Source organism: Sinocyclocheilus anshuiensis, unplaced genomic scaffold (genome assembly GCF_001515605.1).
Source record: "Sinocyclocheilus anshuiensis isolate Anshui unplaced genomic scaffold, SAMN03320099.WGS_v1.1 scaffold72, whole genome shotgun sequence".
NCBI classification, from domain to species: domain Eukaryota; kingdom Metazoa; phylum Chordata; class Actinopteri; order Cypriniformes; family Cyprinidae; genus Sinocyclocheilus; species Sinocyclocheilus anshuiensis.
Window position 1 is genome coordinate 801,570 of NW_015554073.1, and position 22,503 is coordinate 824,072.

General features: G+C 38.1%; 1 protein-coding gene across 4 annotated transcripts in view; it reads left to right on the forward strand.

Moving 5' to 3' along the window:
• LOC107668813 (FERM and PDZ domain-containing protein 2-like) overlaps window positions 1–21,836 on the forward strand; it is a 34,724-nt gene extending 12,888 nt beyond the window's left edge. For 2 of the 4 annotated variants that reach the window (XM_016460808.1, XM_016460809.1), the window contains exons 26-47: window positions 1,518–1,707; window positions 2,855–3,060; window positions 3,382–3,477; window positions 3,558–3,997; window positions 4,518–4,833; window positions 5,129–5,299; window positions 5,419–5,593; window positions 5,682–5,892; window positions 5,983–6,020; window positions 6,882–6,965; window positions 7,553–7,617; window positions 12,383–12,544; window positions 12,625–12,799; window positions 13,740–13,825; window positions 14,127–14,200; window positions 15,505–15,653; window positions 15,795–15,940; window positions 16,140–16,230; window positions 19,512–19,846; window positions 20,818–21,033; window positions 21,194–21,256; window positions 21,465–21,836. In XM_016460808.1, the coding sequence (XP_016316294.1) occupies window positions 1,518–1,707; window positions 2,855–3,060; window positions 3,382–3,477; window positions 3,558–3,997; window positions 4,518–4,833; window positions 5,129–5,299; window positions 5,419–5,593; window positions 5,682–5,892; window positions 5,983–6,020; window positions 6,882–6,965; window positions 7,553–7,617; window positions 12,383–12,544; window positions 12,625–12,799; window positions 13,740–13,825; window positions 14,127–14,200; window positions 15,505–15,653; window positions 15,795–15,940; window positions 16,140–16,230; window positions 19,512–19,846; window positions 20,818–21,033; window positions 21,194–21,256; window positions 21,465–21,560 (3,585 nt within the window). In that variant the 3' untranslated portion in view covers window positions 21,561–21,836. Of the gene's footprint in view, window positions 1–1,517; window positions 1,708–2,854; window positions 3,061–3,381; window positions 3,478–3,557; window positions 3,998–4,517; window positions 4,834–5,128; window positions 5,300–5,418; window positions 5,594–5,681; window positions 5,893–5,982; window positions 6,021–6,881; window positions 6,966–7,552; window positions 7,618–12,382; window positions 12,545–12,624; window positions 12,800–13,739; window positions 13,826–14,126; window positions 14,201–14,459; window positions 14,557–15,403; window positions 15,654–15,794; window positions 15,941–16,139; window positions 16,231–19,511; window positions 19,847–20,817; window positions 21,034–21,193; window positions 21,257–21,464 lie in introns of those variants that run through there. The other 2 variants (XM_016460811.1, XM_016460810.1) reach the window with 2 other exon arrangements.
• Window positions 21,837–22,503: the final 667 nt, after the last annotated feature.

A 22,503-nucleotide genomic window follows, 5' to 3' on the forward strand; every position in this document is an offset into this window, starting at 1 on the left:
ACAGCAGTAGTGTTGATGCAGCCATGTCAGGGAGATGGTGTGTGTTTCAGTGCGAAAGCAAAAGCACTTTATTTGGCCTTCCGGAAGTAGATGCAATTAGGAATCATTGGTTAAGATTTATTTACAACAGAACAGCACAACCCAGATGTTCGAATTTGTGCAACGCATTTTATGGACGACAGTTTTTTTAACCTAGAAGAGTACAAGGATGGCTGTGCACAAAGGCTATTGCTAAAAAAAAAAAAGGGTCAATTCCGACTTTGCTATGACAGTCTGGCGCTTCTGAATCAGCGACTGTAAGTATGTTTTGTTATTAGTTTAAGTATTTGCTATTGACTGTTCAAATGCGGAGTTTTGCGCAGCGCAGAGTAACGCGTCGTGTGTGTGTGTGTGAGGGGAACAGGGTCACATCACAGGAGAGTGAACTGTCTGTCAGAAATCATAGCACGTCAGCTGTCTTAACGCGGCTTGTGTACTGCATCATCACTGTGTCTGTCACGCAACTCAGTTGCCCTTTCGGGCTTGAACTGATGGTAAAACTAACGACATTATTAACTGTCTTGATATTTACTTTGAAAGCTTTAAGTTTGCGATTATGGTAAGGGGCGTTACATTTCCGACGCGTGCTTGTGGTGTTCGGCCAATCACAATGCACTGGGTCAGCTGGCCAATCAGAGCAGACTGCGCTTGTCAAAGGAGGGGGCTTTGTTGAAAACAACGTTTTTGAGAGAGGCGGGGCATAGAGGACCTACAATAATGTACATATTTGAAAAATAATGTGTTTTTTGAACATTAAAGCATGTCAACATATTCTGTTACACCAAATACACAAAATAATGATCTTTAAAATAGCATCATATGACCCCTTTAAGTTTTAAATTTTTAATGAAAAACATAAGAATTTACTGAAGTTTTTAATAGCTTTAGTTTTAGGTAACAGTAACAATACAGCCAAATGAAGTGAAGGCTTATATAGCCGACAAGCATTTTGACAGTCAGTTCAGTCTTGAGTAACACAGCACTTACATTAAGTTTGTTTTTGCGAACAGTTAAAGAGCAGTTACTTTCATTTAATCTTAGCTGACATTTTGAGAAGTAACTGCTGTAAGATGTGAACTCTAGCACAAGGGCGAGCCAAAGGTCACATTGTGTCTGAAGGGCCAGTGCTCCTCTCTTCAGCATGTCAGTTGCTTTAGGACAACAACATCATCAACCCTTGTGTCTTACGGGTTCTCAGACAGCACAAAAGAAAGATCTAAAGTGAAAGCATACGTGTTGGTCGTTATTTTTGTCTGGGCTAATAAGATTTTCTGGGGTATGACGCTGAGCCCTGCATCGTCATACTGACACACTATTACACTTAAGCTGACCAGCCACACAATCTTCAGCCACACGCACTGGTTAGGTAACAGGCCTTGTGTTAAGAAGACTGATGACGTGGGTATGTTCACTATAGGTGTACAGCCAGTATGATAAATTAAGAAGACATGTTGCTTTAACGACGGTGTTATTTTCAGGTGGTGAGCCTGGTTCTGGAACGAGAGCCTCCAGTGGTGCTGCACACTTACAGTGCCTCATCCACATTGGAGAGACAGAGATCTCCTTCACCCCTCAGTGCTCAAAGCACGCCCACCCCCCTGAGGAGAGATGTGACCATGGAAACGCCCTTGTCTGTCAGGGCCAAGGACTTCAGCTTTGTGTCAGATGGTGAGAGGGGGATCAGAGAGGGGGAGAAAACACTGCAAAACATTTCAGCTGAATCTGACAGTGACACTGTGCTAGCTGCCAGACCCATGTAACTCAAAGACCCAGCCAAATTTAGAGTTTGTCTGGAGGAACATTGTTTTTTATGTATATATTACATCATAATTACATTTTTTGCACTGGCATATGTTTTGCATCAAATTTGACAGTTAGAGTCTATTTATAGCACATCCAAAAATGAAAATTTTGTCATAATTTACTCAACCTCATGTCATTCTAAACCTGTAGGATTTTTTTTTCATCTGTGGAACACAGAAAGTGAATTTTTGAAAAATATCCTGGATACAATTTATAATGAATATAGTGGAAGTGAATGAGGTCCAGGAATGTCAAGTTTTTAAAAAAGTTGCAAAATCACCATAAAAATAGTCCGTTTGACTATATTACAAATCTTCTGATGTCATATGATCAGTGGTGTTATTTTTAACTAAAACTATTAAAAATTATTTTTGATAATGGAGATTAAATTTAAAAATACGTATTAGATATACCTAAATTTTGAAGAAATTAGAAATTTTGCCTTTTAATTTTGGTAAGTGAAATAAATAATTGAAAAAAGTTGAAGTATTATGAATGCTAATATTAAAACTAAAATAAAAATAAAGCTAAATATAATGATTTAAAAAATACAAAAATACTAAAACTTACAAAAGCACACAACAAAATTGCTAAAACCTCAACTAAAATTCAATAGAAAACTGAAAATACAAAAATAAAAGCCAATTTTAAATGATAAATTAATACTATAAAAATATATAAATAAGTAAGCTGAATATGTTAACCGGATCAATTCATTTGGTAAACAAATCGTTTAGACTGGCTTTGTGAACTGGATGGACTGATTTATTAAAAATATTAAATTCAGAATAGTCATCTTGGAGTACTTATTCACTTTTATTATATTAAAGAGTGGCCAGGGTATACTGTAATTACCACAGAAGAAATTATTTTTTAGATTTTTTTTTTTTTTTTTTTTGCAATTTTGGATGAACTGTCCTTTAACTGTTAAATGTAACTTATTTTAATGTGTGTGAGTCTGGACTGATTATAAACTACAAATTGGGAGAGTTCTGCTCTTTCTTTGTGGCAGATAACATCCTGGAGGTGACGCTACATAAGAGTCTCAGTAGCCTGGGGTTCAGTTTCATCATATCTGAACTGGGTCCGGATGAGGGCAGCATGGTGCATATTAAGAGCCTTTGTTCTGGTCAGCCTGCAGGGGATTGTGGGCTTCTGAAGGAGGGAGACATAATCCTGGCTGTCAATGGAGAACCTGTCAGAGGCCTTTCCTATGAGGTAAAGGATATATTATTTATATTTAGCATTCCAAGATCGGATACATCAAAGCAGAGTGAGAGACAAATAACTTAATGAAGTACTGAGATTCAGTATTTGTATATTTGTATACAGCTATTTTTTTTTTATCATTAACAATTCTGTTAATGTAATATATTTACAGACTTGTTAATATATTTGTATTTTGTATATTTTTACAAGTCATATTTTAAATATTACTGTTTTTACTTCATTTTTGGTCAAATAAAAGCATTAGATACTTTCAAAAACATTGAAAATGCAGACTTTTTAACAGTAGTGTATATATTTCTATTACCACAGGAAGTTCTGCATCTCCTCCAAAAATCTCCATCTGAGATTAGGCTGTCAATCTGCAGAACTTCACAGGATGAACATACAGATATTGAGACCTCTCTGGTAACATCCTTTCTCTACATGGTTGCAAACAACTCTAAAATTGACATGTTATTTTTCAAACTCACATCCTTTTTTGATAGGGTCATGACACACTTCCAACCCGTGCACTGAGATCCAGGTCTCTAGACCTGCAGACAAGGACTGTTGCCCCAGACTTTAGTGAACTCCTCAAGAAGCGGGCGATAGAGGTGGGTCTAAAGAAAGAAGTTTCCCCAGAGAAAACCCAGGAGATCCTATTGACCCAACAGAAACCAGATACTGAGCTGGTGGATACTACTATATCAGCCCCTCCACCCCTACCTCCACGTCCATCCTCAGGTGAAGCTGGAGAACCTAAACCTCATGCCATAATGGGGGAGGGGCATGAGAGCAAAGCCCCACCCCCAGCACCATGCACTGTTAAAGTGACAACAGCCAACCCAGCACCAACTCCAGCAGCCCCTGAAACAGCAATTGCAACCCATCAGCAAGAGTCAAAAAATGATACCATCTCAACCAACCATGTCTCAGCTTGTACCAGGTAAAGGCTTGTTTATTTCTATGTGATATCATCTATAAAATGATCAATATGTTCCGAACATTATATCTAAATGCGTCATTTAATGATTAATCAAATTTTATTTTTGGTTTTGAGAATAAAGTGCTTGAGATATAATACCATTCAAAAGTTTGGGGAAAAAGTCTCTTTTGCTCACCAAGGCTGCATATTTTTGATTTAAAAAACAGTAAAAACAGTAATATTGCAAAATATTATTAGAATTTCAATTCACTTCTTTTTTATTTTTAATGTTAAAATGTAATTTATTCCTGTCATAGCAAATCTGAAATTTCAGCAGCCATTACTCCAGTCATCAGTGTGAAATAATCCTTTAGAAATCATTCTAATATGCTAATTTGATACTCAAGAAACATTTCTTATAATTATCAGTTGTGCTGCCTTGTATTTAATAAAACTTAAGGTCTTTCTTCGCTGCTTAATACAAGAAAATGGTCTTGAAAAACTAAAATATGTCACAAATATTAATATCTTGTTATCACAGTCACACAACTGAAGGTGTGGAAGAGAGCATGACAAGTTTCACAGCTAATGGACTGACCGTCATAGCCGATGAGAAATACTTGAGCATCACCACCACAGCACCCTCTCCTCCAAGCTGCAGCATTGCTGTCTCCAATGAACCGCCACCACCACTGGCCCTTTCTCCATCACTGTTAAGCACACCTCCATCCTACCAGCAAGCAACTCAAACGTCATCACCAGTGAAACCTCCTGCCCAGTTTACCATCCCCTCAGCCAGAAACAACAACGGCTGGGATGATGATGAAGAGGAGGAGGATGATGAAGATCCCCAAAGGGTAAAGTCTGATTGCATTTACCTACAGATGTACAAGCCATTAAATTAGCATACATTTCAGTGCTGGTTTAAGCTCCAAAACATTGGAATTCACTACTTGCTTAATTTATTGAAATTCTTTCCTAAAACATATTTTTGTTATTTATGTTTTTCTTTTTTTCTGTGTAAGTGCCATTGACAAGCTTGCTTTATAAAATAAAGCACTAAAGTTTATTAAATTATTATTATTATTATTATTTAATGCTGGTGGACTAGCATAGCCTTGTTGTTCAGCATCTCTTTTCTTCTTCCTTTAGGACATGTTGAAGGAGTTTGAACTGACTGTCTCACTGACCAAATCATGGTGTGGCAGTTTTGGTTTTACAATAACCAGGAGTAAACTGGACAACTGCTTTTATGTCCAGGAGGTCCTGGATAATCCAGCCAAAGCAGATGGCAGATTTAGGGCAGGAGACAGGCTTGTCATGGTACTGCTTTTGCCACCATTAAAAACACAATCACAGTTATGCAGTTATGACCGTCCCTTTCTGAAGTTTTCATAAGATTTGATTGTCAGTTATTTGAATTGCCATTTTCTCCTTTTCAGGTAAACGGTCACAATGTGACCAACGTGACAGATGACGTGGCTATTAGCATCCTCAGGTCTTCCTCTAAAAGACTGCACATGGTGCTGGGCAGAGCTGTGCAAAATCTACTCCCCCCGCCGCCTCCTGACACCCTCCAGGACATTGTCATCCCCAAGACTCCATCCGGACAACTGGGTGAGGAGATACTTTATAGCATATATATATAACAAAAAGATTTCATATTCAGTTCAAAATGATGATCCTTTTGCATCTATCTATGCAGGTATCAAGCTAACAGGGGGTATTGGCAGCAAGTGGCAGGGAATTTATGTCCAAGAGGTGGTGCCAAGCTCCCCTGCTAGTGAAGAGGGCAGCATCCAGCCCAATGACAAGATTGTTTATATATGTGGGAAGTGCACCCTGGGAATGACGCTGGAGGATGCTGTGAAAGTGTGTGAGAGTGCCCCGCGCAAAGTCGGATTCAAAGCCATGAGGTTAGACTGGAGAATAATTAGGTTTAAACATTAATTAGTATCAGTTTTTGCCTTTGCAACTTTTGATTAAATGTTTGATCTTTGTTTCAGAGATGACCAACCAGTGATACCAGTAGATAAATGGAATGGTACGTTTGAGCCGAATCTACCGGTACTTGAATTACAGCAATAATTGGTTTATTCATAATCTATACAGAATAAGAGGTTGATGTTTATTTGTTCACTTCGAGTGTGTGTTTGTTGCTATTATTGAGTCTTTTGATTATATGGAGTTACATATAGACTTTAACCTTCCCATGGGCCAGGTAACTGCACCGGCTGTCAGTGGGAAGTGTTTTTTCTTGCTCTGGGTGTGTGAAGGCTCTGGCTGGGCTGCAGAGGGCAGTCGTGATCGACATGCTTCAGTCTAGTCTGAAGTGACAGAGATGAGGCAGAGAGCTGCTCCAGTGGTTTTCCAGAGCAGCCTAGGCTTTCATAGCATACTTCACTGGACAGTGTGTCATTTTAAGCAGAGTGTCAACTCTTATTAGACAGCATTACCTACTGTGTCAGTCCTGAATAATATTTGATTATTTTGGTTTCAATCACTAATTTAAATACAAAAAATTATTAAAAAGGACTTCATACACAAATATTTTCTCAAAAATTTTTTATGGTTTTTGCCTGTGCAAAAATTGTTGCCTTGATGCTAGGTTGTTGATGGTAGTTGTGGCGAATTAGTAATGTTATTAAATGAGCCTGAGCATAAACTTCATTCTTACAAACGTAAAATGAAGGACATTTTGAATTATGGAGTACCATATTTAAAAATAATAATAATAATTATAAAAATTTTCACATATGTCAGTAAGAGTTTATTGAAAAGAAAAATCTTATGTTGGTCTATAAAATTTATATAGATCTTTTTAATACAAATGTAGATTTCTGGAGTAACATATTAAAACCACAAACATCTTCTTTTTATCCTTTTATCCATTTTTCCTCTTCAGGTTTGTTTGAATGGAAGGAGAAAAAAGTCTTCCCCCACCTCGAAGAGCCTGTGTCCCCTGACATGGAGGCGGCTCCTACCGATGGTAAAGCCTTTGGTTTCCTGTGTCTCTTGTTGTCTGGGAGTTGTGGCATTAGATCTGTGCTGACAGACATGGCATGTCCTGCTCAGAGGGCAGCGGGTGCAGGATTAATTATTAGCAAGGGACATGGCCTCCTCTGGCCGATCAAAGTGCGCTTTCGTTGTGTCTAACGAATAAAGGCCAGCTGATCTAGTGGGCATCCGGGTTGCTAGGAGATCGCTAGCCAGGAGGTCCGAAAGAGCTTGAAAAGGTGAGCATAGTTTACCTACAGTAGCACGGAGCAGGTCATCAACACATCTTCCCCGAAATGGCAGCAGAGGAGGGAGACATTCGTGAGTTTGGGAATTGTTTTAAATTGCTGTGATCTTGGTTTCTCATTTAGCAGGAAGAATAGGATGTGATGTGATGCTTGGATTGATTTTGTCTTCATTTTTGATTAACTTTGTAACTTTGAAATTGGTTGAATGAGTTTGATGAACCATTCAGAGTAAATGGTCCTGCTTAGTTACAGAACTGCATCTAAAATTTCTTTAGTTTTGGTTGTAAAATTTTTTGTTGTTGACAAATTCTTTCTCTCTTTTCTGTTACAGTTAAACCTGTCGCTGACAGTGCCATACAATTCAGGAAAAGGCTGTCTGTCACATCAGAGCAGGAGGTAATTGTCCCTCGGCCTTGTTTTAGGCTGATGATGTTCATTTGAGTTTAACATGGTAGCAGAGGATGGTTGAAGGATGGCAGCTAGTTATAAAGTTCCGCCAAAGTTTGATGAAACCAGGCCATATGAGTGTTGGAAAAATTAAGTTAATATCTGGACGCGGGTTACCGAACTCGACAAAAAGAAACAAGCCCTCACTGTTTCCTTAGGGCTTGAGGGGCGAGCTCGTGAAACGGCGGTGGAAATACCTGTGGAGGATTTAGACAGTGATAATGGTATGGCAAGGCTGATGGCTAAGCTGGACGATGTGTTCCTAAAAGAGGAAAAGGATCGCGCATATGAAGCCTATTCTTATTTTGATGCCATAACGTAGAATAGTTTGGTTTCCATGGTGCACTATATAATTGATTTCGAACAGCGATACAATCGGATGAAAAAGTATAATATGACGCTTCCTGATGCTGTGCTGGCTTTTAAGATATTGGACACGGCCTGCCTCGACAAAAAAAATAGACAGCTAGCACTAACAGCTTGCACCGAGTTGAAGTTTTCATCCATGAAGTCGGCTCTAAAACGTATTTTCGGAGGAAAAACGACAGGCTCGTCAAACAGAATACAAGTGAACCAGGACGTGGCGTTTTTCACAGAACAAAGATCGCAAGGAAGAGGAAAATGGAACACAATGTTGCTAAGTGGACAACTAAAGCAGCCATTACCAGGGACTAATCCACTGGATAAGTACGGTAGTATGGAAGTCCTAAAAGTGACAGAAAATATGTCTCCAGATGAGAAATGCAAAGTCCTTCTGAAGCTCCATAAACAGTTTGGTCACGCGTCGGCAGACAGGTTACAGAGGCTCATTCACAGTTCAGGAAATAAGGACAAAGAATGCCTTACTATTCTACAACAAATAGTAAATGACTGTGAAACATGCCAGAAGTACAAAAGGACAAAGCCAAAGCCTGCTGTGGGGTTGCCCATGGCTTCAGGATATAACGAGACAGTGGCAGTGGATCTACACGAGTTAGAACCAGGTGTATGGTATCTTCACATCATCAACCACTTCACAAGCGCCGGAAACATTGTGAAAACAAAGAAGCCATCTAAAATTGTCAACTCCTTTATTCACACTTGGATTAGTGTCCATGGCGCCCCCCAGAAGCTGTACAGTGATAATGGAGGGGAATTCAACAACCAAGAAATCAGAGACATGGCTGAAAACTTTAATGTAAATGTAAATGTAAACTTTAACATTGAGATAAGAACAACGGCTGGGTACAGTCCCTGGAGCAACAGACTACTCGAGAGACATAATCAAACACTCACCGAGATCATCCTGAAGGTCAAACGAGAAAATGGATGTGACTGGCACACTGCCCTTGACTGGGCCCTCATGGCTAAGAACAGTATGTTGAATGTTCATGGCTGCAGTCCATACCAATTGGTGTTTGGACAGAATCCTAACCTTCCTTCTGTGTTAGTTGATAAAATATTTGCTCTAGAAGGTACAACTGTGAGTGCTAAAGTGGGAGAACACATTTCTGCTTTACATGCTTCTAGGAAAGCATTCACAGAAGCAGAGTCTTCTGAGCTGATAAGAAGGGCACTACGTAGGCAGCTTAGGCCCACAGATGACATGTATGTGACAGGAGACAAGGTATATTACAAAAGAGCAGACTGTCCTGAATGGAAGGGACCATGGGTAGTTATTGGTCAAGATGGAGCTGTTGTAAGACATGAGGGGACTCTTGTTAGAGTACATCAATCCAGGCTCTGTAAGACAAATTTACAGGATCAGGAATCTCAAGATAAGCAAAATGAACAGCCAGGTACAAAGTGAAAAAGGTAGCTTAAACAATGCAGCAGATAGCTCAGATAGTGAAGAAAACACAGACAGTGAACAAGAAAACATCAGCGACAGGGAGGTTAATAAAGGAGAAGTGGCTTATCCTAGAATGACACAACCTGAAACAGATCACGATGTGTGTGGTAATCCTGTCTCTTCTGCTGGTGTAAAGTGAAAAACAGGACAGACTGTAACATTTATGAAACAGGACGGTGGTGGTCTACAAAGAGACAAAGTTTTAGGCAGAGCAGGCAAAGCATCTGGAAAATATAAAAACTGGTTCAATCTGCAACATATTGAACTTGATGGCAGTGATGGGCAAAAGGAGTCAGTGGATATGTCATGTTTTGATAATCTTCACATTGAATCAACTGATAGGGAGACTGATGTACTCATAAAAAAAAAACATGTCATTTGATGCAGCTAAACAGGATGAAATAGTGAATTGGTACAATAACAATGTTTTTGAGGAAGTTGATGATGCTGGTCAAAAGTGTGTTTCTACCAGATGGGTCTGTAGTCTCAAAGAAACTCTGAATGGTATTGTGCCCAAAGCGCGACTCGTAGCCAGAGGTTCCCCAAACTGTGCTTCTGACTCTCTTAGGCTATTATTAGCTGTAATCTGTCAATATAAGTGGCAAGTCCATTCTATGGACATCAAATCTGCTTTCTTGCGGGGCATGCAGTTGTCCAGAGAAATCTATGTCCGGCCCCCTCCTGAAGCAGAAAAGGAAAATATTCTATGGAAACTAAACAAGTGTGTTTACGGCCTTGCAGATGCATGATTGTATTGGTACAACAAAGTGAAAGAAATCATGCTGAGTACAAGTGGTAGAATATCTAAAGTAGATCCAGTAGTATTTTACTGGTTGGATGAACAGTGTAAGGTTACTGGAGTACTTGCGTGTCATGTTGATGATTTTCTTTGGGCAGGCTCACAAAACTTCTCAACAGATGTGATCCCCATACTAAAGTCTGCATTACATGTTGGACGAGAGGAACATGAAAATTTCTGTTATGTGGGAATGGACTTTATTACCATTAATGGTGCAGTTCATGTACATCAGCATAGTTACATTGAAAACCTACAGCCTATTCGACTGCAAGTAGCACGTGCGGTGCAGAGGGATGCCTCTCTTAATGAGACTGAAAAAAACCAGCTTAGGTCAAAAATAGGACAAATACTGTGGGTTGCAAAACAAACCAGACCAGACATTATGTCAAATATAAAGTATGCTACAGTTCAGTCTATACACGAGACAAATAAGGTCATTAGAAAGCTCAAATCTGAAAATGTGACTCTCAGGTTTCAGCATTTGGGAAACAGTGATGCTCTGAACTTTGTCATTTTCACTGATGCTTCCCTTGGAAATCACCCTGATGGGGGCACACAGGGGGGACATTGATTGGTCTCATGGGAGAAGGAGGGAAGTTTTCTCCTCTCTGTTGGCAATCTAAGAAAATTAGACGTGTGGTGAGGAGAGATCATCTGAAGGTCAGCTGATGCGAGCTTGACTAACATGACCTGCCAGAACTAACGCTACGCTTGATTTTTCTGACTACTCTCTTTTCTGAACTTACTACTGGAAATGCTGAGTTGGATACTCCGTTGATCCGTGTGACAGACAACCACTCTCTGTTTGATGCCCTTAGGTCAACAAAACAGGTCTCTGAGAAACGTCTTCGACTGAAAATAAGCAGCATAAAGGAGCTCATACAGAGTAAAAAGATCAAGAAGGTACTCTGGTCGGACACAAAAACTCAACTCGCTGACTGTCTTACAAAAAAAGGAGCGTCGGCTCTGATGTTACTGAAAGTGCTCAGTGAAGGACTATGGTGCTATTGAAAGCACTTAGTTAAGGACTGTGGACACTTATAAAAATTAAAAAAAAGGATGGAAAGGTGTTCATTTGAGTTTAACAGATGACAGGCTGTAACATGACTCTTGCTTTGTAATCTGTCATTCGCCTCTAAATACCTTTGTAATCATTAGCAGCACTATTAATTCATTAATATTAGACTATTCAAATATTGGAGTAGCGTCGGATGAAGAGACTCCGCTCACATCTCACGACATGGCACACAGCAATGGCGTCACTCGTCGACTGAGTAGCAATAATTTAAAACGTTTCTACAAAATGGGAGTAGATGCTTGTTCAAACAGAACTTGCATGTCTGCACCTGTGTCCAAATGCACTAATTTTCACTTTCTTCATGTAGCGATTGGTGACATTCACTCATTTACAGTCCACAATATAGTAAACATGTTAGCAGTTTTGAACACAGTATATTCTTGAATGTATTAAATGCATCTGTCGCTTATGTGAATACAGCACACAATGTCATGATGGATAAAATTTTCTTTCAAATCTATGCATTAATCTTTAAATAGATGCATAAATTGATCAAAAGAGACATATCAATACAGACATTTACAGTGTTGCACAAGATTTCTATAGATCAAACAAATATAAACATTCTATTCATCAAAAAATTGTGAAAAAGTTATCACAGTTTCCACAAAAATATTAAGCAACGCAACTGTTTTCAACAGATAATGCTAAAAGTTTCTTGAGCATGAAATCAGCATGATCATGAATCATGATTTCTGAAGGATCATGTGACACTAAATAAATTGCTATAATATTTCACAATTAATGCAGACTTGGTAAGCATAAGATTCTTCTTTCAAAAACAATAAAAAATCTTGCCCCAAACTTTGGAACATTAGTGTAGTTATACCAAATATTGACCCATCTGATCTGAGCAAATGGATCTGATTTCATCACTTGAAAAATGACAGTGTGAAAAGTCAGTCCTAATGATTGGATTTGAAAGCCAATTTGTATTTGTGTGCAGTGTTAATAGGGCCTTAGTGTTTAGTTTGACTAAATGTTCATGTTCCTCTGTTTTCTGTAGAGCTGTATCCTCCAGGTGGAGTTCACCAAGCCTGAGAGAGGTGGGCTGGGCTTTGCTCTGGTGGGCGGGGTCAATGGGAGCACACTGAGAGTGAAGGATATTTGTTGTGGGGGTGTGGCCGAGCAGGACGGTCGTCTCCGAGTGGGTGACATTCTTTTGGAGGTAAGTGCAAATCATTCACTCAGTGATTTTTCATTGATAAACCATATAGGAGGTGTACCAGATCTGTGTATGTTGTGCAGGTGAATGGCATCATTGTATCAGGACTGAGCCACGGTAAAGTTGTGGATATTTTGCGGAAGGCAGAGGGCACGGTTCAGCTGACGGTATGTAGGGACATCCTGCCCATGTCAACCTCCTCTGGTTCCAGCTCCCCTGCTGAGGCCTCTCAGGAATTCAACACATCAAATTCTGCAGGTCAGCAAGCCTGATACACGTACGAGCCGCTCTGTGGCTCCCTCTGCATTATCTCTCATCTGTGATGTTAGAGTGGCAGCATCATCATCACTCAACATATATTATTCAACTAAAAAAAATGGAACTTATAACTAATGTATTGACTGATGGATGAATATGAAGGCCAATTAATACCAATAGCATTCTCAATGGATAAGGAAGTTTTTTGTTTTTATCCTTTTTTTTATCTGTTCCTTTTTTCATAATAGTAACTAAATATTGAGTAAAAATTATGTAAAATTCACTACCATTCATAAGTTGATTTCTAAGATTGCTATTTCAAATAAATGCTGTTCTTTTTAGCTTTCTATTCATCAAAGAATCCAGAAATAAAATCATCATAATTTTCACAAAAATTGTGATTTCTGAAGGATCATATGACACTGATGACTGGAGTAATGGCTGCTGAAAATTCAGCTTTACCACCACAGGAATAAATTATATTTTAAAATATTTAAAAAAGAAAAATTAACTTTTAAAATGTAATCAAATTTCACAATATAACATATTGTATAACATAATACATTATTTGTCATTATATTATGTATATTGCAGTATATCAATTTAACAAATTTAGTGTGATTAATTATGATTAAGTATTTTTTAAATGTGATCAATTAAAAATAATTTTGATTTTTAAATATGCAGTTCATTTGATTAGTTCAATTAATTAATTACTCTATCATGGTATTCATTCTGTGTGATTTTGTTTTTTTTTACATCATATTTAAAAGGATAAATGTTGACTCTAATATACTGGCATTGTATTGGTCACTCTTTCTAGACATCTACATCAACACAATCTTAAAAAGCTATATTGTTCAAACACTAGTACTGACACTTGTTAGAAACTGAGATATTGTTTTAATTGTCTTCTCCTGCTGTAACACTTCATTTGCAGATATTACAGCACGAACAGAAACACAGGCAGATCATGTGTCTTTCCAGACCTCAGAATGTCCTGGTCTTGGAAGGGAATGTGAGCAGGTATTATTTTTATTTTCCTTTTAGATTGAACTTGTAAATTACAATACTGAGATGACGACTTTCTCCAGTGAATTGAAAGCCCTTCCCAGAACAGATTAGTAGACAAAGAGCTATCTAATAAGTGACAAGTTCTAGCACCTAGAAAGGTTCGCCATGAAATTAATTAGCACCGCCTCCAGTTTCTCTCAGAGGAAACCGCTGAAACTCAAATGACAGTAAGGGTGTCCTGAGCAGAGTTAACTCATCACCTGTCTCCTCTTTCTTTCTCTTTCTCCTTTTTCTGTCTATCTCTTGCCTGTAGGAAAGTCGAAACTGTACACCTATCTGTCAGAGGTGTTGTCCATCTCTGGGAGTCACAGACATGCTACAGGAAAGGTGAGTGTCACTGAATTCCCATATTTTTTTCTCACATTTATGTTGATGCTGTCGCTATATTACATTTGGCATCAAGAGTGCTGCTAGTGTATTGTACAGTATGAGACCTCAAAGTTTGTTCTGAATGAACTAAAACCTCAAAAAAGTGTCAGTTTATTCATAAGTCTGCAACATGTTGTGACTGCTCATAAACCAGGTCATAAGGACTGAATTTCATTGCAGGTTTTGTTTTGTTTCTTGTTTGTTTGTTTTAACATAGCTCTCAAAATGAATCGCCACAGGGAGGCACTAAAGAGTCATTAATGAAATACAGGCCCAATAATCACAGTTTTGGCGTCTAGTTAGGCTGGCCTACAAGCCACACTTGTTATTCAATTCAATTCAATTCAATTCAAGTTTATTTGTATAGCACTTTTTACGATACAAATCGTTGCAAAGTAACTTTACAGCAAATTAAGTTTCTACAATATTTAGTGGTAGCTTATCAGTGGTGACTGTCAGTTAATGTACATATGGCAGAAATGTACGGAAAAATCCGTTAAAGACATAATCAAACAGACGATGAACACTATAAACAGCAATTATTATATGATGCAATCAAACTTATAGCAAAATGTGGTAGTTCTGTATGTTGTTTCAGGGTTGGCATCATCTGAGGTCCTCTGAGGGGTTGGCATCATCTCTTCTCAGGTGTTCTGGATCCAGACTGAAGCTTGTGTAAATCCTAGTAAAAAACAGAGAAACAAATAGAGACATAATTAGCGTAGCTGCTGTTCCAACCAAGCAAAATTGATTTGTTTAACCCAAACTAAAGAATAATAATGTGCATTTGATCAGATATAACTGCAGTACAAGATTATGAGATGCATTATTTGAATGCTTGGCCAAAGAGATGTGTCTTTAATCTAGATTTAAACAGAGAGAGTGTGTCTGAACCCCGAACGTTATCAGGAAGGCTATTCCAGAGTTTGGAAGCCAAATGCGAAAAAGCTCTACCTCCTTTAGTGGACTTTGCTATCCTAGGTACTACCAAAAGTCCAGAGTTTTGCGACCTTAGGGAGTGTGATGGATTGTAGCGTGGTAGAAGACTAGTTAGGTACGCAGGAGCTAACCCATTAAGGGCCTTATAGGCAAGTAATAATATTTATTACGTTATAGTTATAGTACGTAGCACTTGCAGTTAGCAGCTTTTTTACATTTTAGGTGGAAAAATCGCAGGAAAATCAGCCTTGCATGATAACAGGCCCCGGAACGTAGCAATGTGGTCAAGGTCTCTGCTCATTCCTGCCCCGTACCCCCTTCAGGACAGACCCCCAGGAGCAGCATCTAGAAAAATCTGCCATGAAAACAGAGCATAGCCAGTCAGACGGCTGGAGCAGTGATGAAGAAGAGGATGATGATGATGACGACAATGCTTCTCAGTTATCGCTTCCCGAGACCGTTCCTAATACAGGTAAATGAAATTACATTACCTTCATATCTCATATTTTTCACCACCTGTGTAATTCTACAGTTATTCTAAAGTAATGTATTGTAGATATCTGTGGCTTGTGTAGATCCTGAAATCACCTGAAAAGGACTTTATTACATTAAGGTCGACCAATTGTGTCAGAAGAGGAGCTTGCTAGGCTTGCAGTGATATCCCCGTCTAAGAATGGGCAGTACTCTGGCTCCAGGGTCAAAGCCCTTATACAGGCCCTTGAACAGTTAGAGAAGCAAGATCTGATCAAAGAGTTTATGGTAAGTTCCTGTTGTTGACATCAATACAAACAACTATATTTTATTGCTTATTAATACAACCACGTTTATTTTCTTGTAATATTTTTCATATAAATCTGTAGTTTATATCTTTAATACTAATATAGTGTCTACAATACACATTGAAGTATTTAAAGAATGATAATTCAAGTGTGAACATGTGTAGCTCTTTTTTTAATAGGCTTTAGAGCATTTGAAACCCTCAGACAACTGCCTGGTTGGAAAAGCACCTGAAAACCGGGAGAAGAATAGATACAGAGATATCCTGCCCTGTAAGTTCACAACCACGTTTATTTTCTTGTAATATTTTTCATATAAATCTATTTTTCATTTATATCTTTAATACTAATATAGTGTCTACAATACACATTGAAGTATTTAAAGAATGATAATTCAAGTGTGAACATGTGTAGCTCTTTTTTTAATAGGCTTTAGAGCATTTGAAACCCTCAGACAACTGCCTGGTTGGAAAAGCACCTGAAAACCGGGAGAAGAATAGATACAGAGATATCCTGCCCTGTAAGTTCCTCTGCTTCTCCCATAATCCACCACAAACCTGGCTTCAGTTAGGATTTTTATTGCCGTTTTACAGTTTGCAAGCCTCAGTTCTCATAAAACAGATTTTTGGGTGTACATTTTCACACCATTTTGCAACCACATGGACCACACACTGTACATTGCCAGGAAACTCTAATTTCTTTGAATAAAAAATTTATGCATATTTTTACAGTAAAATGGTAAAAATCACTGTAAATAAAATAATATCCATATTGTCCCACATTGTTCATTGTGAAGATTTAAATTAATCTCTGAGTCTCCTGTTTAACTTTATATTTATTACACAATTTTAATATATTACTATTTATTACATTTAAATGATTTGTTTAGCTACTGCTAAAACTACTGTAATTCACAAGATATACTGTAAATTCACACTAATATTCCAGAGCAAAGAACATTTGTTCAGTTTTAGACAACAGCGAATGTGAGGAGAGGACTGACTCCTGTATACATTTACCTGTAAACAGTGGAACACATGACACAGCAATTAAATGAAATGTAACCAATCCCTGGTTATTTACTCCCAGGTCTCCTACCAGTGCTGGGCATTAGATTACATTGCCAGTGTAGACGTCTATTTGACTCTGTATTTCACACTCTATCTGCCACCTCTTTGCGGCTTTCTGGACTTCCTCACCCATGTGGTGCCATTTTCACACTGCAGCCACGGGTATACTGTTAGTACTGATTCAGTTTTTGCTGGTGTGAAGTGTAAGCAGGTCAGAGGCTACGTGAGGCGTTGTTTGCCCTCAGTTTAAAACAAAACACAGAGCGCTGCAAACGTAAAGTCAGACAGGAGATGTGTGACTCATAGATCTGCTTTCACTGTTAATGGGAAACATCCATTCATGTGCGGGGTCAGAACGAGTATGCAGAGAGCGGGCTGTAGTTATATTGAAGAGAGGAGGTCTCTGTACAGAATAGGCACAATACGGAGCTTCATGTGCTTGCGGGAGACAGACTGGCCCTAGCCTGGCTCGGAGTGTTTGTTTATTATCACGGCTGCTCACTGGGCTTCTGTTCCCCAAATAAAGCGCCCGGGATTGAAAAGTGTGTGGCCCCTGGGACTTAACCACTGTTATTGCTGGAGGCAGTTCAAGGGCTGCAACCTTCTCCAGGAAGCCTGATGCCACCCATTGTGGAGGCCGCTCCGCACGAATTTACCTACTCCCAGTCACATACGCTTCCTCTCACATATGCCCCCCTTGTTTATCTCCTTCCCTCTCAGTTTCATTTTTCAGCCCTTTTCCTCTTCCGAGCTGTTGAACATGTTTTCGCAAGCAGCCCCCTTTAAAGTGTTACAACAGCAATCCCTTCAGCACTCTCACTATATATATCGCTTACTGATTCTGGAGTACCAGGACAAAACAAGCTATTAACAAAATGAGCGAAAATTCCCCCCAAAAATGTTTTTACATTTTTTTTGTTGACATTATACTTGTAACACAAAATATGAGCACAGTTACTTAAATATTTAAAACTCACCAGAGCCTGACTGATGAACTCATAGTACATGTAGGTCAAATATGGAACTAGGATGTTTAAGATAAAATTATATTACATTATATTATATTTGTATATGTTTACACTACTGTTCAGAAGTTTGGGGGTCATAAGATTTTTTATATATTTACAGTAAAAATAAATTAAAACAGTAATATAAATATTATTACAATTTAAAATAATTGTTTTCTATTATAATATATTTTCTAAAATGTAATTTATTCCTGTGATAGCTTTTCTGCAGCTATTACTCCAGTCATCATTGTCACATGATCCTTCAGAATTCACTCTATAATATGCTGCTCAAGAAACATTTATTGTAATTATTAATGTTGAAAACAGATGTACTGCTTAATATTTTTGTGGAAACTGTGATTTTTTCTCTCTCACTCTGATGAATAGAAAATTAAAAATAATAGCATTTATATAACATTTTTTTTTTTTGTAATGATGTAAAAGTCTTTACTGTCAATTTTGATTAGTTTAATGCATCTCATTCTGAATAAAAGTTTTTTTTTTTTTTTATTCTTAAAAGAAAAAAAAATCTGACCCCAAAAGGTGAAACAGTATTGGTTGTCTGCTTTTTTCTAAGTTTGAAGTACCTAACCCTAATAAGTAATAATGTAAGGTTTTTTTTTTTTTTACTTAAATAAACAGAAAAATCAAGCAATGTAGTTTTTTGTAATTCTAGTTACAAAAAAAAAAAATTGTGATCATTGTGTTGATTTAATTTCAGGGTATAAATGTTGTACATTTAAATTTAATTTTAAATATAAATTAAAAAAATGCCAAGTAAAGTCTCAAGTCTAAATGGGCTACAAGAACCAACACACCACCATGAGAATACTCTAAAATATTCTTCTCACCGTGCTCCCCTGTGTTCACTCCTTCAGGCTTTCCAGCCAGCATGACCTTGAGAGCTTGTTTCATTTATTTGGAGCTATTTGTTGTACCTCGGCACAATTTGTTCCTCCTCTATGGGGAAACCAAAAACGCTGCATTCTTGGTTTGCAGATTAATAGCACTGTTGGCTACCGAAGCCAACAACAGCAATCACCTCATTACAGGAATGCTGCGGCCTCATATAAATCTCCTACCTGCGTTTCAAATAAAAATTTGTTTGTGGTTTGGGAAACATACATTTGATAGTAAATACACATGCCTTTTGTTTGCTTGCTTATGCATGGATTTTAAATGAATCTGAAAAGAGAAAAGCTGTATACCTTCTGGTTTTCATAATGTGCACTCGATGCTTTAGTTGCCCTGTGGGAATTGAGCCATCATAGAGAGTTTAACTGTTGTTTTCTTATCTTATATTATGGCCAAATAACATGCATGCTTGTTTAAGCTTAAATGTACTAAAATCTTGGCTGAGGAACATACATTTATCATTACAGCAGAAGTAATTGCTCAGTTTTTCAAACTGTGTATGAAGATTAATTGATCACAATTTACAATCCCTGTTTATCTCAACTGTTTGAACAAACAGATGATAAGACGCGTGTTCCTGTCGGAGAGAATGAGGCCTACATCAATGCCAGCTACATTCGTATGAAGGTGGGCACAGAGGAGCTCCTCTACATCTCCGCTCAGGGCCCTTTGCCTGGCACTCAGGATAACTTCTGGCAGATGGTGTGGGAGAACAAGTCTGATGTTATCGCCATGATGACTCAGGAGGTGGAACGTGGCCGGGTAAAATGCCACAAGTACTGGCCCGAGAAGCTCGATGTTCCCAAAGAAACCAGCCGTTACCAGCTCCACCTGGATAACTACCAGATGCTTGGCTATTTCCACATTAAGGTCATCAAGATGGTGGAAAAAGAGGTTAGGAGCATGTACCTGATGGAAATTTTCTTATTGTAACCGTTTCAGTGTAAAAGCCACCTTTTAAACACCACAGTCAGGCTATGATTTCAACATCCCTAAAGGAATAGTTCACCCAAAAATAACATTTTCAGGGAATTTACTCACCCTCAGGCCATCCGAGATGTAGATGGGTTTCTTCATTGGAACAGATTTGGAGAAATGTAGCATGACATCACTTGCTCACCAGTGAATCCTCTGCAGTGAATGGGTGCCGTCAGAATGATAGTTCAAACAGCTGATAAAAACATCACAATAATCCACAAGTATTCGATTCCAGTCCATCAGTTAACGTCTTGTGAAGTGAAAAGCTATGTGTTTGTAACAAATTCCTCATTAAGACGTTTTTAATTTCCAAATGTTGCTTAAGAATGTTTCTTTTCTCCAAAATATTGCTTTCTCATGAAGACGTTGTCTCGTTTGAATCAGGAGAGAAATATGCACAGATCAAGAACCATTCACAAGTGAAAAAAGGGACAACAGGGGAAGGACTTTTTCATTTGGGGAAGTGTCATTATGTGTTATGGGCCAGTTTGGCCAGATGTGACGATTTAAGTTAAAAAAAAACTTTAATGATGGATTCGTTTCTTATAAACACACAGCGTTTTGCTTCACAAGACATGAATTGATGGACTGGAGTTGTGTGGATTACTTGTGTATTTTGTGATGTTTCTATCAGCTATTTGAACTCTGATGGCAGAATTAATCTTTGAAAATGTTTTATTTGAAAATAATTTAAATGTATTTTTATTTTATTTTTTAACATGTTTTAACAACGTTTCGATATTTCTATGGCAAACAAGACAAAAATACTGATTAAACATCGTTTTCGCAGTGTATCTTCTAAATTCCATATCTCCCAAAATCTCAATTATTGATTTGTTACACAACTTTGTATTCAAAACTCATTATGGAATTGTGTACCTTTCCAGAGTGGAGACATTCAATTTGTAAAGCATCTAAAGTTCACCACATGGCCTGACCATGGCACGCCACACTCCTCCGAGCAGCTGGTGTGCTTCATGCGCTACATGAGGGCTGTTCACACTAAAGGGCCGATCATAGTCCACTGCAGTGCAGGCATTGGCCGATCTGGAGTCCTCATCTGCACTGACGTCATCCTCAGTCTCATTGAGAAAGACCTAAGTGTGAGTATTTTAAACAAGCATAGCATTAGCACCAAACATAAAGCAATAGGTCACCCAAAAGGGACAATTTGTGTTTATAAGTAATGACAGAATTCTCATTTAAATACACAGTGTAACATTATGAGCAGCTGAATGTATGTACATCTGTTTGCTGCCATAGATTAACATGAGTGGCATAGTAAAGGAGATGAGACTCCAGCGGCACGGCATGATTCAGACCAAGGTGAGTATATCAGGACATTCAGTAAGAATGCTTCCTTCAGGTGAATATATAAATGAATGATGGGAAATTGACTAGTGCACATCATTTCTCAGTCACTGTGTTTGCTTGTTTGTTTATTCATTATTTTTGCATTATCCTTCTTCTCAATATACAGTATAGTCATATAAATCCTCTGGACAGGTTTTGCCATTCTTCTCTCTGATTTTAGGAACAATACCTCTTTTGTTACAAAGTCTGGCTGGAAGTGTTGCAAAGCATCTCACTACTTCATGATCACCACTGGCAAACTGAAACTTCTTCATGAACAAATCCTTACAGTCCTTAATACAAGTGTTTCCTCAGAAAGGCAACAATATATGTGTTTTTGAGTGGCAGACATGGTTGTGATGTGTTGATTGTGTGAGTCTAATATAGTATGACCACTTCTTCTATTACTCGAATATTGAATATATCATTGGAAATATGGTAGATATTTTGATTAACTGTGCAATGTCCTTGTGTGATCTGATATATATTTTTGTACCATTTTGGCTTAAAGACACTGATTTCATAGCCTTTCTGGACTCTTAGTCATTTTGCCTTGAACGTATTTTTTTAAAGACTAAAGTTATGCACATTAATTTTTAATTAAAATTAATTTAACTTATTTTTCACATTTTGAACAGAAGGATGTCCAGTTACGTTATTTTTTTATAGTATTGCACTGGTTTGATTTTGACAGTATTGCAGCGTCTGATTTTAGTAGCTGTGAGAGAGGCCATCTTCATTTAAAATGCTTTTTACACTCTCAGAAGAACCAGCTGCTAGACAGATACTTTTAGCAAAGTGCCTTTTAATTTCTCTATGTGGGCAGTTTACCGCTCATCTTTCTTTATCTGCACTCTTCTTGATTAAAACAAGATGTGTTACCTCTTAGTTGACATTAGGTCAGAGCAAGAGGAATTAACCCAAAGAAATAGGATTGATGCAATGAGATTACAAACCACAGCCTTCTTATCTGTATGTATAGCCTATGAGTATCTGCCAGCAAGCATAATCACTTGGAAACCAGGATTTGACTTTGGACAGCAGAGCACGTATCTGCTTACACATGTAATGGAGAAAGAACGCTTGCAGTAAACCATCTGAAGACATCGGTCTCACAATATTAAGCAACAAATGTGTGATTGGGTTGGAAATGCTAATGGACCAATATTCTGTGATACTGTAGTACTTCTCACTGTTTAGCTTGATGCAAAGCAACAGCA